We start from the raw sequence: 17316 nt of genomic DNA, 5'->3' as shown, positions 1-17316 counted from the left end.
AGGAACAGTGAGGGTCTTGGAGACCCCATTCCTCTCCTCTTTGATATGATAGATCATATCAGAAGATAGAGAAAATTATTTTAAAGCAGACTTTTTTTTTATGTGATCACATGACAGAGGACTGTAAAAACCAGCCCTGATCATGTTCTACGGGTTCTTAGCTATCCCTGGTAGCAGACACCCTGAGATTTTCCAACGCAGGGGGGCTCTATGCCCTTATTTCTCAACGCTGTTAAAAAGCAGGGCTGAAAAATAAGTACCCTTAACTGCCGCCATTACAAGGTGTATCGGCAGTCATTTAGGGGTTAAAGGAGCTTGAACAACACATTTTGAAACTCCAGTTTGCTTTCAGGTTTCTGCCCAGTAAAGCCTTTGCTGATACAGTATAACTACCTTCTTTCTTGTTGCTGTGCACAGTCTTGACATGATTCATGACCTGTGACATTAAACTGTCTTCCACAACCTCACCTTTCTTTCAGTTTAGCTTCCTTTACCCAATTTAAAGGATTATCCAGGACTTTTTTTTACTATGATGCTCAACACTTATTGGAAGGTAATTGCCAACTACCTGCATTTTCTGACGATCTCTCTTGGTTCAGTGCTACTACTTCCCAATTCTCCCACTACCTCTACTGTTACATTGACAGTGGAATTCCTTCTCTTTCGGACGATTGTCAACGGGGCATTGCCGATACCATCTTGATTGACAGTCGACTTCTTGCTGCCAAACTCAACGCAGGATTGCTGAGTTTGTGTAATGTACATTATGTAAACATACCAGTCCTAGGCCCACTGTTTATCCGTCCTTATGCCACCACAATTCTCCAATTAACTGCAGCAGCCTCCAGATCTGCTCCAATGCTGAGGCCTGTGATTGGTCTCACAGGCACACGGGTGGTAACTTACATTATTAATTTCAATGACTTCCTCCAAGCAATAACTAGGTTGCGGATGTCTGTCATCGATGTCATTGCATGGGGCAACACGCGTCAGTTATGTACTTTCGCCCCCCCATGAGACTATGTGAGATACATCCCAGGCTTTGACACCGGAATGGAACAGCAGAAATCTGAAGACTAGAGTGGGTAACCAAGGTTGCGACTGCATAAAGTGGGGGCAGATGCTTATATGGTGTTTTTTATTTTTTTGATCGCTTTTCAACCTTCAACAGAAGACTGCAAAATGTGTACTTGCTGGATATCAAAACCTACAAAATGTCAGATTCACCAGAGTCCAAAGTTTGAGGGAAATTCGTAATGAATTGTATTACTTAAGAATCAATTTGCTCATCTCTATTTACTATGGGTGGTTGCTTACTTCTTCCCTTGATTTGTTCATGAAGGAGGTTGAGCCTTAACCCCTTAATGTCCCTCAATATGCTTTTTTGCTGACTTGAGAAATAAGAGAACCGCATCCCCCAAAGGGTGAAAATGAAACTGGAATCAGTTGTATACAATAGCTGACACCGTGCTTCATTGGCCACAATCAGTGTTGACACCGATCATCGCCATTTAACCCTGTAGTTGCTGCTGTCAATAGTGACAGCAGGATTTAGAAGGTTAACAGATGGAGGAGGCTCTTTCCCTCTTTAATCCCATGGGCACCCTGACATTATTTTTTCTTTTTAATTTACCAAGTTCACTATACCAGGGTTCCCCAACTCAAGTCCTCAAGGCCCACCAACAGGTCATGTTTTCAGGACGCATGCAATTATCACCTGGGCAATACTAAGGAAATCCTGAAAACATGACCTGTTGGTGGGCCTTGAGGACTTGAGTTGGGGAACCCTGCACTATGCGGTAAAGCTGACAGGGCAATATGATTCACCAGGTCAGTACAAATATGCAAATACCAAACATGCATAGTTTTTTTTATTTAGTAGTGAAAAAAATCAGAAATTTGTAGAAATAAAACATCTTTGCTTGTGTCGACATTTTCGGGAACTTTAACGCTTTCAATCTTTGGGATATGGGACTAAGCGAGGGCTTATTTTTTGCACCATTAGCTGATGTTTTTCCTGATAGTATTTTGTGGTAGATACGATATTGTGTTTGCCTCTTATTGCATTTTATTGAATTGTTGCAGTGGCCAAAAAAGCGTAATTCTGTCATTTTGATTGTTTTCTAAGATTCTCAGCACAGGAACTTTTTTTTTTAACACATCCATTTGGGGAAATTATTTTTATTCCACGATCTATTCATTAAAATTTAATTGGTTCATGGGAAAACCCCTTTAATACCTGGAATTGTGTTATCTCCATCTCCTTTTTGAAAGAAATATGCAAGTTTGACAAGCTAGATAACCATGTTTATGATCAAGAACTATTTTTCTACATCTTTGATCTTTTGCAGAATATTTTACTTCAGGATTCAGAAAATTACAGAAAACAATTAGAGGAATGTTTACATGACAAGGTAAGATTGATCAATGGCGCGCAGTTCACTTTTCTATTTTGCATGCTACAATTTAAATTATAAGCCCAATGCTAATATTCAGAATGTAGAGCAACCTATGGAGTATCTATACATATGGGACACTTATACAATGAAAAAAACAAATACCTAAAAACATAGCTTTAATAAATATTGATTTAAAAAGAGGTATAAACAATCACAGATGCCAAAGTGCAAAAAATATAGAACTCGGGTAAAAAAAAAAAAAATGGAAAGTAGGAGTGAGAGTTAGGGGCTGAATTTGCCCTACATTTTTCCCTTCCTAACAACTGAGGTTGGCACTTCTTATAATTCAATGTGGCACCCCAGCTCAATGAAGAATCTCCCTATGTGATCCTACCTAAGACCATAAACTGGGCTGCTGGTCAGCTGGAGTGCCCCACTTATCTGGAGAAGTCACACTGGGAGTGTATAAAATGCAAACTAATATAAGACCACCAAGGAGGTATACAAACCAATAACTAACCATTAGTTGGGTACTAATGTGATCTTAGGCTGTCAGTGCAGAGGGATACCACAAGCACTAAATATCTATAAGTGATACTAGTAGATCCCAATAAGCACAATAATACCATGTGGAACTCCAATGAAACAAGTGCCTATGTTCTAACTGCTGGACATCAATAAGATGCACATGAACGACATCAAATGAGCAATGAGGAGCACAGCAACTCTCCAGGCCACAAGAATAGTAGACACAGGCAGTATGCATGTCACCCAGTCCTGTCTCTATACATACCCAAAAGGGACTTCTACTTTACAACGCATCCAGTTAGTGGTTGCGAGGGTTTGTTCTCCCACGATGTTACAGGAAGCGCGTCACCAGAAGTGACGTTCGTACGCTGTTGGAATGCATTATGTGTTCCACAGTGCCAGAAGCAGAAGTGTGTCATTGGATAGATTAGTATTGGAATGCAAATGCGCTCAACAAGTATAATAGATGCCGGGGAAAGGAACAGAATGCCAAAAGCACTCTAGGACAAAAAAACACGCATCTACCCATCTTTCCTGGTCCAATTGGGAAAAACATAAGGATGAAAAATAAATATCTGCATAAAGTGAAATTGTTATAGATAAATATATAGTCCTAATACAATAGTATATGTGTACATGCAGGCACTTGATAATCTGAAGTGCATCAAATACATTTGCAAATCAGAAAGGAACCATCCCTTTGTTTATCACTATAGAGAAGAAAATAAAGCGCAATCAACGAAGGACCTATATGCCAAAGGATGGTTATTTATCATATAGGGTCATACAATGCACACTACAGAAACAAAGCTGACCAAACTGAGTTGTTCATTAATACTTCCCAGACTGACTGACTCCAACCAGAAAATCCACCTTGTCTCTCTCTGAATAATTCTCTTGTCCCAATCACCCGTACGAACTGGTTTGGGGTCCACTTCAAAAACTCTGAAGGAAATGGCATCTAAGTCACCCCCATGTTTAGAATTGACATGTCGGGCATTTTGTGTATGTCTCTTATAGCTGATGTCACCTATATGCTCACTAATACAAATCCTCAGTTGCCCCTTTGTCTTACCCACATAACTAGGTGTGCATGAGCATAAGTATATTACACCAGACGTCTTACAATTGGCAAAATCTCTGTTTTTATATGTCCTCATAACAGCACTTGTGAAAATTGTTGGAGGCAGTGACATATCTACAGAAGCTACATTACCCTCTTTTAAAATTTCCACTTCCCTACAATCCAACCATGTTCCAGATGATTTTGTGTGAGGTATAAAAACTAAGGACCACGTGTTGATAAATTGATTTTCCTCTCCTGAATATTACTGCCGGAGTGGATTGAATAAGATCTCAAATATTGGGGTCACTTCTGAGAATCCCCCAGTGTTTCCCCAATAAATCCATTATCTTATCTGTCTGGTCATCGCAGGTACCAATTAGGCATGTTATCGGCTCATCAGTGTTTTTTGGTTTAGACATTAGTGTGGTTCTATTGCTTTCTAGAGCATGGCTATAAGTCGAATTCACAATATGAGTTGGGTAGCTTTTTTGTAAGAACTCATTTCTCAAAGTCCATATCTAGATGTAGAAGTCCATTAGTGTTGAGCAGATTCTTCGGAGTCTTAGAAATTGGCCCTTAGGATACCTCTTTTCAAATTGTGAGGGTGATAGCTCTCTCATCTAAGCAAGGTATTTGTATTGGTGGCATTAGTTTTCTGATACATGGAAGCTCCCAGAGAGCCATCACTCTCCTTTGTAATAAATAGGTCCAGAAAAGAGACCCTGTCCCTGCCATTTTCACACATGAAGGTAAGACCTTAGTTGTTATTGTTAAGGTGGGCCAAAAAGGATTCAAAAAACACACGCTAGATCCCAACAATAGGACAAGGATGTCATCTATATAACATCCTTAAATTGAATGTAGGGACCCCAGACGACATCCCTGTCCTAGAACACCACTGTTTACTCCCATCAACCCAGGAGCATGTTGGCATAATTGGGAGCACATGGACTCCCCATAGCAGTGCACCTGAGCTGGTGGTAGAATTTTCCATTAAAAATAAAGAAGTTGGAATTAAGAATAAATTCTAATAGTTTCAGTAGGAACCTATTATAAGGTAGAACATGAACTCCTCTAGTGTTTAAGCAGTATTCAGAGGCTTGAATGCCTATTGAGTGAGGAATACTACTGTAGAGGGACTCCATGTCAATCGATGTCAAAATGGTTTATTATAGGTCCTGAGGTAAGATGGCACTGCACTAACGAAGGGGCTAAACATTTGATTTAGGTTCAGTGGGGAAATAAGTTTTTGATCCCTTGCTGATTTTGTAAGTTTGCCCACTGACAAAGACATGAACAGTCTATAATCTCTAAGATGCACCAATTCTGGCACTTATCCATGCTCATCCCACTTGCCCTGTAGCATAGTTGTGGGTAATAGTTGTGGGGTTAATGTCACCTTTGCTTTGTCTGGTGACATGAAGCCCACAGTTTAGTAATGGAGAGGTGTCAATAAGACACCTATCCTTTACTAATCCTATAGTTGTTACAGGTTAAATAAAGACACAGCCAGAATAAAATATTTCCCATATTTATTATACAGCTAATCCATGCAACACCCTCGATCCCCTGTAAAAAAAAATAGCAAAAAAACCCCAACAATATACCATACCTTCCCGTCGTTGTGTCCCACGCCGTAATCCATTTTTGGGGGATATCCAGTTTGCAACCTGGACGGTGCCAAGATGCGACCGCCCCAGCTATAAACCACAGATGAATGAGGAGATGCTGCCAGCGCAGCTTCAGTGACTTGCGCTGACGTCACTGATGCTGCGCTCCCTCACAGCCTGACCCATGCTGAACTCTGAAACATGGGAAAATGCCAGTTCATTTTCCCACGCTCAAGAGTTCAGCACGGGTCAGGCTGTGAGGCAGTGCAGCATCAGTGACATCACCGCTATTCACTGAAGCTGTTCTTGCAGCAGGGCTGAACTGCTGCAACCTCAGGACCCTGGGAAAATGCCAGTGATGAGGTCACGGCAGTTCAAGCTCAGTGTCTTCATAGCAGATCACCGTGAGAAATTCTCATAGTGATCAGCTGTGAATGCACTGATGCTAGCATGAACAGCGGCAACCTCTTCACTGTCATTTTCCCATGGTACAGAGGTCATCGCAGTTCAGGCTGTGAGGGAGCGCAGAGTCATTGATGTCAGCGCTAGTCACTGAGGCTGCGCTGGCAGCATCTCCTCATGCACCAGAGGTTTTTTGGACTGTCACATCTTAGTACCGTCCAGGATGAAAAATATATATTGCCCCAGATATGGATTACGATGTGGGACACAGCGACGGACAAGTATGGTATATTGTTGATTTGTTATTTCATTTTTATTACAGGAGAACGAGGGCTTTGCATGGATTAGGTGTGGTTGTAAGTATGGTTTAATTAAGAATAATAAAGGAGTCTGTGTCTTTATTTCAATAAAAGGATTTTTTCACTGGGTGTCTGTGTTTTCTTTACAATTTGACTATGGGGTTAGTAATGGGGGCATCTTATTGATGCTTTTCCATTACTAACCTCGGGGCTTGATGTCACCTGAAAGGTGACATCAACCCCCCAACTATTACCATATATGCCACCTCTACAGGGCAGTGGGAAGAGCAAGGCTATGTGCCGGAATTGGCGCATCTTAGAGATGCACCTTTTCTGAGGTGGCTGAGAGCTAATATTTTTAGCCGGGGGGCAGCATCTATGACCCCTTTGTAGGCTATTAACATCAGCATTCAGCTGTCTGCATAGCCATTGCTGGCTATTAATTATAAGGGGACCCCACACCATTATTTTCTGTAAAATAATCTTTTATTCCTTAAATACAAGTCCAGAATTTTGCACACACACTATACTAATTGTATTTGTCACTGAAATCTATATATCTACCTATTATATATGGATTTACTGTATGTAATCCACCTATCCCATCTTGTCGGCTCCTGCAGTGATTTTACAGAAGCCGGCAAATGAATTACCGGCTATTCTTCTATCTCTCTCTGCAATATAAATACATATATACTGTGTGTACTGTATGTGTGTGTGTGTATATATATATATATATATATATATATATATATATAATCTATCGTAGCTATTGTACACACTCAGCTGCGTAGGAGGAAACAGGAGGCACATTCTCTTCAATGTCCATGTGAGTTTATTTGCTCCATAGACCATCAAATCAACAAAAGAGGTTAACAGTCTTTACATTAGGCAGACACTGCATCAATGTCCATAGCAGAGCCCTATCTGGAGCCACAGACACAGGAAGGCTTCTCGTTCTCAGCACACAGACCACTTTGTAGTGTCTCACCTGGACACATGGAGGTCTGTGCACACTGCCAGACTCCCAAACTCTCTCTCCCATGTGCTAAACACACCTCAATTACATAGCCTGTAACCACACCCACAGGTAAGGTATGGATAACATGGGCTGGTCACATGGTCATGACCTCACTGCAGGTCCTGAACCTCACGACCATACACACAGGGGAAAAAGGGGTGCATTTAGCACCCTTTCCCAGAGGTGAGGTAACATGGGTAGTCAGACCCTCCCATGTCTTATAGCTATCGGCAACCCAGACCCAGGTGCACTAAATGCCATATTAGTGCTCATGTGTACTAAAGACAAAATACCCTGGGTTGCATCACAGGGAGCATCCATCCCCGTGACATATATCTCCCATTAACCACGCGACCACCAGTCACACCACTATATATATATATATATATATATATATATATATAGTCAAGATGAAAGCAGCACACCAAAAGAAATCCAGTCAAACTGCTATTTATTAGCCCATCTATCCAGTTGCCCATACAGCGACGTTTCGGTCCTGGGAGTTGTGGACCTTTCTTGAGCCTTGAAACGTCGCTGTATGGGCAACTAGCCAGATGGGCTAATAAATAGCAGTTTGACTGGATTTCTTTTGGTGTGCTGCTTTCATCTTGAGTACTATTTTTGAGGTTTGGTATATGCCTGGAAGGACACCGGTGCGTATTTCTCGCAAATCACACGGATGGTCCGTGTGGTGTGCGATTTTTTTTTTTTTTTTTCTCGCACCCATAGACTTGCATTGGCGAGTCTCAGCCGATATACGCAGCAAATCGTAGCATGCTGAGATTTCACTCACACGTATAATACGGCCGAGAAAAGAAACGGTGATTGGAGCTGCCCCATGGATTAACAGCGGGTCGAGTGCTATGCGATGTTTTATCAAATAGCACTCGTCCATATTCCTCACTAGTGTGACGCCAGCCTAAGGGTTTGTATCCTTTGTGAATTTTCGGGAGAGAGTAGATCTTTGGGGAGGAGGAAATCAAGTTAATTTTGTTTAGATCAGGTTGCTAACATGTGCCTCCATGAGTAGGCCACAGAATTCTTAAGAGTATCTGGTATGGGATCCTTACGGAGAACCTCATATGTGATATCATCTGACGAGAGAGTTAATCTTATCAAGATACTCTTTCCAGTCCATAACTACAACGTTCCCACCCTTATCAGAAGGTTTGCTGGTAATATTTGGATTATTGTCCAGGGAGCGTAAGGCCCTCCCTTTCTCCCTGTGATAGGTTAGATGGGTTAGGTGTTATTCTTGAGTTGATTTTTGTAACTCCTCAGTGACTAATATTCAGAATGTTTATAAGACTCATAGGCGATGTTTAAACTTTGTTTTTTTATTTACCTTTTCTTTCTAAGGATCGATTAGCAGAAGAAATTGAAAAACTTAGAGTAGAACTTGACCAGATGAAGTTACGAACTGGGTCCTTGATAGAACCAACTTTAACAAGGTAATTTTTGGAGAAAAGCATAATGAGATATGTTTCTTTACTGTGGTTACTAGTACAGTTATGTAACAATGTGCACCAGAAATTGGGCAGTCATTTTGATCTTTGTTTCAACTTATCATCCATGCAGTAATCAGTTTAGATTTCCATTTCTTATCTTTTCTTAATGTTGCCAAATTTTTAGGATGTTTGTTTTTCTCTTAGGCCTCACTTAGACACTTCAGCAGATTTGAGGTACTCTGTGAGTTCACTGGTAGATTCACAGCCAGATTATCGCTCTACTAAAGTTATTAGGAGGCCACGCAGAGGTAGAATGGGAATAAGACGGGAAGAGCCTAAGGTATGGATTTGAAACGGTTTCTTGCTGTGCATTAGATATAGTTTCAAAATCTTTTATCTTTGTGAGTTGTGACACCAAAAATTATTATTTTTACCTTAAAGAGGTGTTCTTAAGTTTTTATATTGATTTACTTAGACAGTGTAAAAATAAGTATTTTGGCCAATGGCTTGCTTTTTCTACCTGCTGTCATTCTCCTTCAATTAGAGTTTTTAATTTTATAGGGTACAGCTCATTTCCATGGAGCCTAGTGCCAATCCAAGAGTGTACTGTAGATACATTTCAGGATAGGAGTTAACTTTTATCATCCCAGTCATTTCTCTACTAATATTATAGTTGTACTATTCACCAGAGCTATCACTCAAGGAGGAGTGCCTGCCTTGCTAGAAATTAGGAAGTAATAAACTGGAAGGAGATTGCATTGTTCTAAATTTCTTGTGTTTCCTCCCTCTTCTAATCTACATAAACATGATCTTTCGATTTCTGAGCGATATCATGTACCATAACTCACAGGCACCATGTCTACTCTCTTGGTGATTTATTAATTTCCTATATCTAGTGAGTTGCACAGTTCTGTCACTTGCATCTTTAAAAAAATCAAAAATTTGCCCTTTTCTTGCAATTATTGGTGGTCTCTGTTCTCTTAAGGATCTAAAACTATCCTCCACTATGACCAAACTTCACTCTATAAGACTTTTCTTGTGTTGTACTAGGTCTCTTGGGTGCAATTAGGTTTATTCCTTTTATCTGCAGTTTTAAATGTTCCCTAAGAACATATTTTTGAGGTCTATTACATCATTCCAATAATCTAACTTTTGTCAGTTGTACCTCTGGTCATTCTTCTTATCATCTGGTTTCTTCCTCTCTCTCTTTCCTACACAATCCATACTGGATGGTGACCGGTTTATGCAGTTTTACATGGGTACCCTTATGAATTATAATGATAGCTGGACCATACACTATAAACACTTTTCACCTTTTGTATCCCACCTATTTCCTTTTACATTGTAAGCTTGTGAGCATGGCCCTAATTAATCTTGTTTGAATTGTAGAAATATGTGTTACAATGTAATGTCTGATATTGTTTGTACATGTACCATATGAATTGATGTAATTAGTTTTTAATTTGGTTGTTGGGATTCCACCACTAACACACCCATCAATTCCGAGAACAAGGCTCTGAAGTAGCCACGCATTCACACCAATTCTCCTTTTATTGTTAATGGAACTGTTAGAGATAGTCAAGTACCGCAACCCCCCAGGATCAGCAAGTTACTATTCTGTGCATAGTTGATAATTTACTAATTTGGGATAATCCCCCTAATCTTTTTCCATAATATTATATATCAATCTGTTCAGCTACTCATGCCCACTTGGACAGAATTATTATCTTAATCCTCTTTGTAATCAATATTATGGTGGTTCATTTCATAAATAACACATCCAGCAGAAACTGTTTAATTCTTTAGTTAAGAATAGATCAATGTAATACAAGCTACCCCAACTTCAGGCGAAAATTTCCCCTTTTCTTTCAAATCATAAAGGTGAAGTCGCTTGGTGATCATGAATGGAATCGAACTCAGCAAATTGGAGTCCTTAGCAGTCATCCTTTTGAAAGTGACACAGAAATGTCTGACATAGATGACGATGACCGTGAAACTATTTTCAGTTCCATGGACCTCTTGTCACCTGGAGGTCATTCTGATGCTCAGACATTAGCCATGATGCTTCAAGAGCAGCTAGATGCCATCAATAAAGAAATAAGGTACTATTTTATTAATTGTCAACTTATTGTATAATATATTTTATACTGAAGCTTTATTTAAAGGGAACCTGGCAACTGTCCAAATGCCCTTAAACCACCATCATGTCTCTACTCCATGCTATTTCTACATTCTAACAACCCTGTTCTTGTGACTTTGCAATCTCTATATGTTTTCAAAGTCAAGTTTTATTCTGTGTTCATTATGCAAGTGTCTCCAGACTACTAGGGCAGGGCGTGGATTCCCCAGAACTAGTCCTGTCTCCGGTGATGTCCCTCTTGTAAATGTTGTCATTTGAGCTGAGAGGAGCATGCTTACAAGATTGGAGGCAGGACTAGTCCAGGAGAATCAATGCCCGGCCAGACTAGTCCTAAGCCATTTGCATAATGCAATGCAGAATAAAACTTGATTTTGAAAGTTTATAGGGATTGCAAAGCTACACGAGGAGGTTACCAGAATGCAAAAATAATATGAAGTTCTGGTTTAGAGGTAGTTATGGCAGCTGACCGATGCCCTTTAAAGAGAACTATGGTGGGTTAGGGTATATGCACACGATCAGGAACTGGCAATGCTATGGACACCGCACATGTTTGCTGCGTCCAAAGTGCCGCCGGTGTTGAAAGCAGGTGATTCTGCATGTGTTCATTGAACCATGCAGAATCACCGTGTCCAATACAATGTACGAGTGAACTTTATCTTGCGGAGGCTTGCATCTCCGCAAGATAAATAGACATGCTGCGGTCTGAAGAGACGAGCCACATGTCCATCTCCGCTGGTGAGCCACAGGCATCTCTGGACGCATAGTGGGCATAGCATTTCTTGAAATCCTATGGACTATGCTGTAACATCTGGACGCTGTGGGTTGGACGCTGCACAAGTACGCAGCATCCATCCCGCAGAGTTAACTCATCGTCTGCACATACCCTTATTGTTTTATACTTTTACTTGTTTGAAGACATTGTTTGGGTTTCCACACATGAGAATTAGATATAAGGTTTCAAAATCTATTCTTGACAGAGACACTTAGCTTCATTGCAGTGCTTAATTCTGCGTTGGTAAGGAATGTATTGGAGCGGGTAAGTGAGGCAAGCTGTTGACTGCCATTAAATGTACTAAATTCTATGACTATAACTCTGTGTATCATATGCATCAATTAGCCATAACATTAAAAAGCTTATCTAACAATGTGTAAGTCCCCATACTGCCACCAAAACAGCTCTGACCCATGGAAGCATCCAGCTCACAGGTCTTTTAAAGGTGTATTGTAGTACATTGCATCAAGACATCAGCAGAAGATCCTTAACCCCTTCATGACCAGAGGTATTTTCTTTTTTTTTTTTTTTGTTTTCATTTTTTGCTCCCCTTTTCCAGAGCCGTAACTTTTTTATTTTTCTGTCAAAATGGCCATGTGAGAGCTTGTGTTTGCGGGACAAGTTGTTCTTTTGAACGACACCGCTGGTTTTAAGATATTGTGTACTGGAAAATGGGAAAAAAATTCCAAGTGCGGTGAAATTGCAAAAAAAGTGCAATCCCACACTTGTTTTTTTCTTTTTACCATGTTCACTAAATGCTAAAACTGACCTGCTATTATGATTCTCCAGGTCATTATGAGTACATAGATACCAAACATATCTAGGTTCTTTTTTTACTTAAGTGGTGAAAACAAAATCCAAACTTTGGTAAAAAAGAAAACAAAATGGCACCATTTTCTGAGACCTGTAGTGTCTCCATTTTATATGATTTAGGGCTGGCAGTGGACTTATCTTTTTGTGCACCGAGCTAACGTTTTTATTGATACAATTTTGGTGTAGAAACGATCTTTTGATCTCTCGTTATTGAATTTTATTGCAATGTAGCAGGGACCAAAAAACGTAATTCTGGCGATTTTAATTTTTTTCTTGTTACGCCGTTTACCGATGGGGTTAATTCTTTTTTTTATATTGATAGATCGGGCGATTCTGAACCCGGCGATACCAAATATTTGTATGTTTGATTTTTTATTATTGTTTTATTTTGAATGGGGAGAAAGGGGGGTGATTTGAACTTTTTATTTATTTATTTTTTTATATTTATAAAAACTTTTTTTTTTTTACTTTTTGCATGGGAGACTAGAAGCTGCAGATGTCTGATCAGCTCTGCTCCACACAGGCGATCTGATCACTTGCTATGACAACCATAGAGGTCTGCTGGAGACCTCTGGTTATCATGCCAACCCATCGGTGACCTGCGATCACGTGACGAGGTCACCGCTGGACGGGACTTCCAGTCCTCTTACCGGAAGCGCAAATTAAATGCTGCTGTCAGAGATTGACAGTAGCATTTAACAGGTTAACAGCCGTGGGTGGATCGCGATTCTACCCGAGGCTGATAAAGGCACATGTCAGCTGTTCAAAACAGCTGACATGTGCCAGGAAAGATGGGGGCTCAGTGCTGGAGCTCACATCAAAGGGAGAGATTCCGACGTGGGAGTAATATTATGCCCAACTTTGGAAAAGGATTAAAGTTGTGAAAGTTGCCTGTGATTGATCAGACTTATTTCTCCTGAACATACTGCATATCCTAATTTGAACAGAGATCTGGGGAAGTTACAGTCTACATCTCTACAGTGAACTTTTTGTCAGGTTCCTCAATCCATTTCTGAAAGTTTTGCAGTGTGGCAGAGTACATTATTCTGCCGTCAGAGGTCACTACAAAATAACTTTACAATGAAGCGGTGTGCAATAATAGCTAGTTAGGTGGTACATTTCAAAACAAAATCCACATGAATGCCAGTGTCAAAGGTATTATCTCTTCACCTGGCCATCCACATAGCGTAAAAAGATTAATCAGACCAGACCAACGCATTTCATTGATCCATGGTCCAGCTTTCATGATCACGTGCCTATTGTATAGGCGTTTGGCAGTAAACAAGGATCAACATGGGCACTTTGAGTCGTCTGTGACTACTACGCAATCCTATAAAACTGTCACGTATTCTGACACTTGTGCAAAACAATTCTGTAACAGTTTGTGCTACAGTAGTTTTTTTGTACAATCGGAGCAGACTTGCTAGCCCTTGCTCCCCACATGAAGTGTGAAGAGTCACCACAAGTCTGAGGATCTTTGACTGTAGCTGGATCGAGCTGCTTGGAGGAAATCGTCAAACCAGGAAATTAAAGCTTGAGGGAGATAATTTGCATATTCCTGGTGTATTTTGGGAAGAGTGAAGAGTTGCCACGAGTCTGATGATCATGATCTTTGGTGGTTGTAGCTAGATTGAGCTACTTGGAAGTAATCGTCAAACCAGAAATTGAAGCTAGTGGAGATAATTTGCATATTCCTGATGCATTCTGGGAAGAGTGAATCTTTTCGATGATCAGAAATTCGTTTTGTTCAACATAAAGGAGATTACCCATTTGGTGTGCTGCAATGTGTGCTATATGTTTATAGACTTGCCAGGGGAAAAGATAAACTTTACATGCCAGAAATGCAAGCTTGTGACTATTAGAGGAAAAGGTGCAAAGTCTTCAGGAGAGAATAGCTACACTGAAGCTCATAAAAGAAGATGAGGATTTCCTTGACAGAGCAGAAAAATCTCTTTAGGCGTCTTTCACACTTCAGTTTTTTTACGTCAGTCAAAATCCGCCATTTTTATAAAAAAGTGGATCCGCCATTTTTTGTCGGATCCGTTTTTTTCCCATAGACTTGCATTAGCGGCGGATTCTGACTAATGGTTGTCAGTTGCATCCATTTTTGACGGATCCATTTGAATTTTAACGTCTGCCAGCTGGAGTAGACGGACAAAGTAACGGTTTTTTTCCAGCGGCGGACCGCTATTTTAAACACTGCATGCCCGGAAGATTTTTCCTTTCATGCATTTTAACCCTAAACGGCGTTCTGGAAGCGGCGGAAAAAATTATATATCTCTCTCTCCTTTTCCAGACCTCTGTTCCTTTAAATTTCATGCACTTAGGAGCTGCATCGGATCCGTCCAGAAAACGGATCCAGTGCATCCGTTTTTTGCAAAGCGGAAACGGATCCGTTTTTTCACACTTTGACGGTTTGCAATTGACATCAAACAACTGAAGTGTGAAGCAGTCCTTTGCAAGTGAAGAACTTTTCAGTGTTCCGGCGTATGCTAATGACAGAGTAGAAATAACTGTTCAGAATGTTCGAATAGAAGCACCTTTCAAAGTACCTGCAGAAGAAGAGAAATGGAAACATGTGACCCAAAATAGCAGGAGGATGAGTAGGCAGTCAGTACCCATATCGCTGGAGAACAGCTATCAGGCTCTCACGCAATACAAATATGAAGATGTACCGTATATCAAAAAAGTGCTTTGCCCACAAAGAACACCCCGGTAAGAAATCAGAAGCCTCTTGAACAGAGAAAAAAAAGAGCTGTGGTGAAGAAGTAGAGTGGTTGTCATGGGGGATTCCATACTTGGAGGCATAGAAGCTGCTATCTGCCAATCATACATTACCTCATGATAAGTATGCTGTCTTCCAGGTACCCAAATCAAAGATGTGTCTGATAGCATAGCAAGGCTCTTTATTGCTATAGATGACTACATAAGATCACTAATACACGTAGGAACAAATGACACCGCAAAAAAGGACCTGAAAACTATATGCAGAGACTTTGAAGACCAAGACCGGTGTGGCGTTTCGCTAGGCAAGGCAGGACTCCAGGAGTGGACCCTCTGGACCGCGGCACCGCGGGGCCACGGGCAAGCAACCAGGTGGAGCCGACCCCTATACAGGGACCGTTAGGAGCAGGCCCAGGGGTTCGAATGCCACGGCAGCCGGTACCAAGAGGAGCGGCTTGGGATAGACTGGAGTAAGACAGCAGGAGACAGAGAGGGACAGTCAGGATGGGGCAAGGACACAGGACCGGAATAGGACGGCAGGAATCAGGAACGGGCAGGCAGTACCGGAGTAGGATGGCAGGAATCAGGCACGGGCAGAAAGGACTGGAGCAGGACGGCAGGAATCAGGCACAGGCAGGACCAGAGTAGGACAGCAGGAATCAGGCATGGGCAGGATCAGAGCAGTGCGGCAGGAATCAGGCACGGGCAGGAACAGAGCAGGGCGGCAGGAATCAGGCACGGGCAGGAACCAAGTAGGACACCTGAAATAGGAAGCACAGGGAGAGGTGAGGACCAGGCACGAAGCACAGAGCAAGGGCACGGGGGCCTAACGTGCGGAAACTGGCACATAGATCAGGCGCCTCCATTACAGGAGGGCAGCCTGAAATACCCTGGAAGTGGCCCCCAGTGGTCCAGCGGTGTTTCCGGGTCAGGGCACCGCCGGAGCATAAGAAGATAAGGCAGGACGCGGGCCGGTCACAGGACGCCGCGGCTGACGGGAGAAGACAGGCGGCGGCGTGGGAGCAGGCAGGTAAGTACAGCGGGGTGCGATGGGGGCCGTGACAACCGGAAAGTGAAGCAATTGGGAGCGCAGGTCATCTTCTCATCCATCCTCCCAGTGGATGAACATGGACCAAGGAGATTGAACAGGATTCTACAGGTGAACAACTGGCTAAGTCGATGTTGATGGGAGCATCATTTTGGGTTTCTTGACCATGGAGTGAGTTACCTGTATAGTGGACTATTTGCTAGAGATCCTATCCTAACTTGCCCTAACATGTTGATCCAGAGGAAGGCAAAAAAAACCCATGTGGTAGAAGTCCCAGAAGATTGGAGAAGGGCAAATATTGTCCCTATATTCAAAAAAGGAAAGAAGATGGAGCCAGGAAATTACAGACCAGTGAGCCTTGCTTCTATACCAGCAAAGATCTTTGAACAAACTATTAAACGGCATGTATGCAAGTACTTGGATGCGAATACAGTAATTAACCAGAGCCAGCATGGTTTTGTAGCAAACAAGTCATGCCAGACTAATATAATTTCCTTCTATAATGAAATCACTGACTGAGTGGATCAGAAAAATGCCAATTTTTACTACATCCAAAACATCAAATATAAACTTTTAGGTTCACCTTATGCCTGTATATAGTATATGTATACCCCATTCCTGGATACATACTATTGAATCAAGATAATACATGTTGTTAAGGTTTACTGTCAGTGATTTCACTGTTCTGTCTGATCAGTGTACATATCCTACAGTCAGTGTTGTGGATTTTTATGACTCTACACCCATGGGCTTGGCAGTTCTTCATGTACTTTTCAAACAATACTTCTAAAACTAAAGGACAGACTGGACATGAATACGATGTACAACACTACTTTTACCAGATCTCAGCAGACATGAGAAGCAGACTAGCAGAATACATTTACTATGACTGAAATGTCATGTCTGCTTGCACCAGTAGAACCTGAAACAAATGTGGAAACAAGACAAGCTGGTGACATCTGAAATTATACTTTTTACGCCGTAGAAAGCTAAACTACTGTGACTGTGTTTCTGAGCCATTTCTATTTATTGCATTCCAGCTCTTT

At 41.4% G+C, this 17316-nt stretch overlaps 1 protein-coding gene across 7 annotated transcripts in view; it reads left to right on the top strand.

Annotated features, from left to right (window-relative positions):
• Positions 1 to 17316, top strand: part of PPFIA2 (PTPRF interacting protein alpha 2) — a 592307-nt gene that overhangs the window by 478507 nt on the left and 96484 nt on the right. For all 7 annotated transcript variants that reach the window (XM_073556977.1, XM_073556976.1, XM_073556979.1 and 4 more), the window contains 4 exons: positions 2352 to 2414; positions 8685 to 8776; positions 8978 to 9113; positions 10655 to 10875. In XM_073556977.1, the coding sequence (XP_073413078.1) occupies positions 2352 to 2414; positions 8685 to 8776; positions 8978 to 9113; positions 10655 to 10875 (512 nt within the window). The remainder of the gene's footprint in view (positions 1 to 2351; positions 2415 to 8684; positions 8777 to 8977; positions 9114 to 10654; positions 10876 to 17316) is intronic.

Source organism: Dendrobates tinctorius, unplaced genomic scaffold (genome assembly GCF_039654945.1).
Source record: "Dendrobates tinctorius isolate UK_male_01 unplaced genomic scaffold, ASM3965494v1 ptg000241l, whole genome shotgun sequence".
Classification (NCBI taxonomy): domain Eukaryota; kingdom Metazoa; phylum Chordata; class Amphibia; order Anura; family Dendrobatidae; genus Dendrobates; species Dendrobates tinctorius.
The sequence above is the reverse complement of the archived record's forward strand: the minus strand, read 5'-3'. Positions and strand labels throughout refer to the sequence as shown.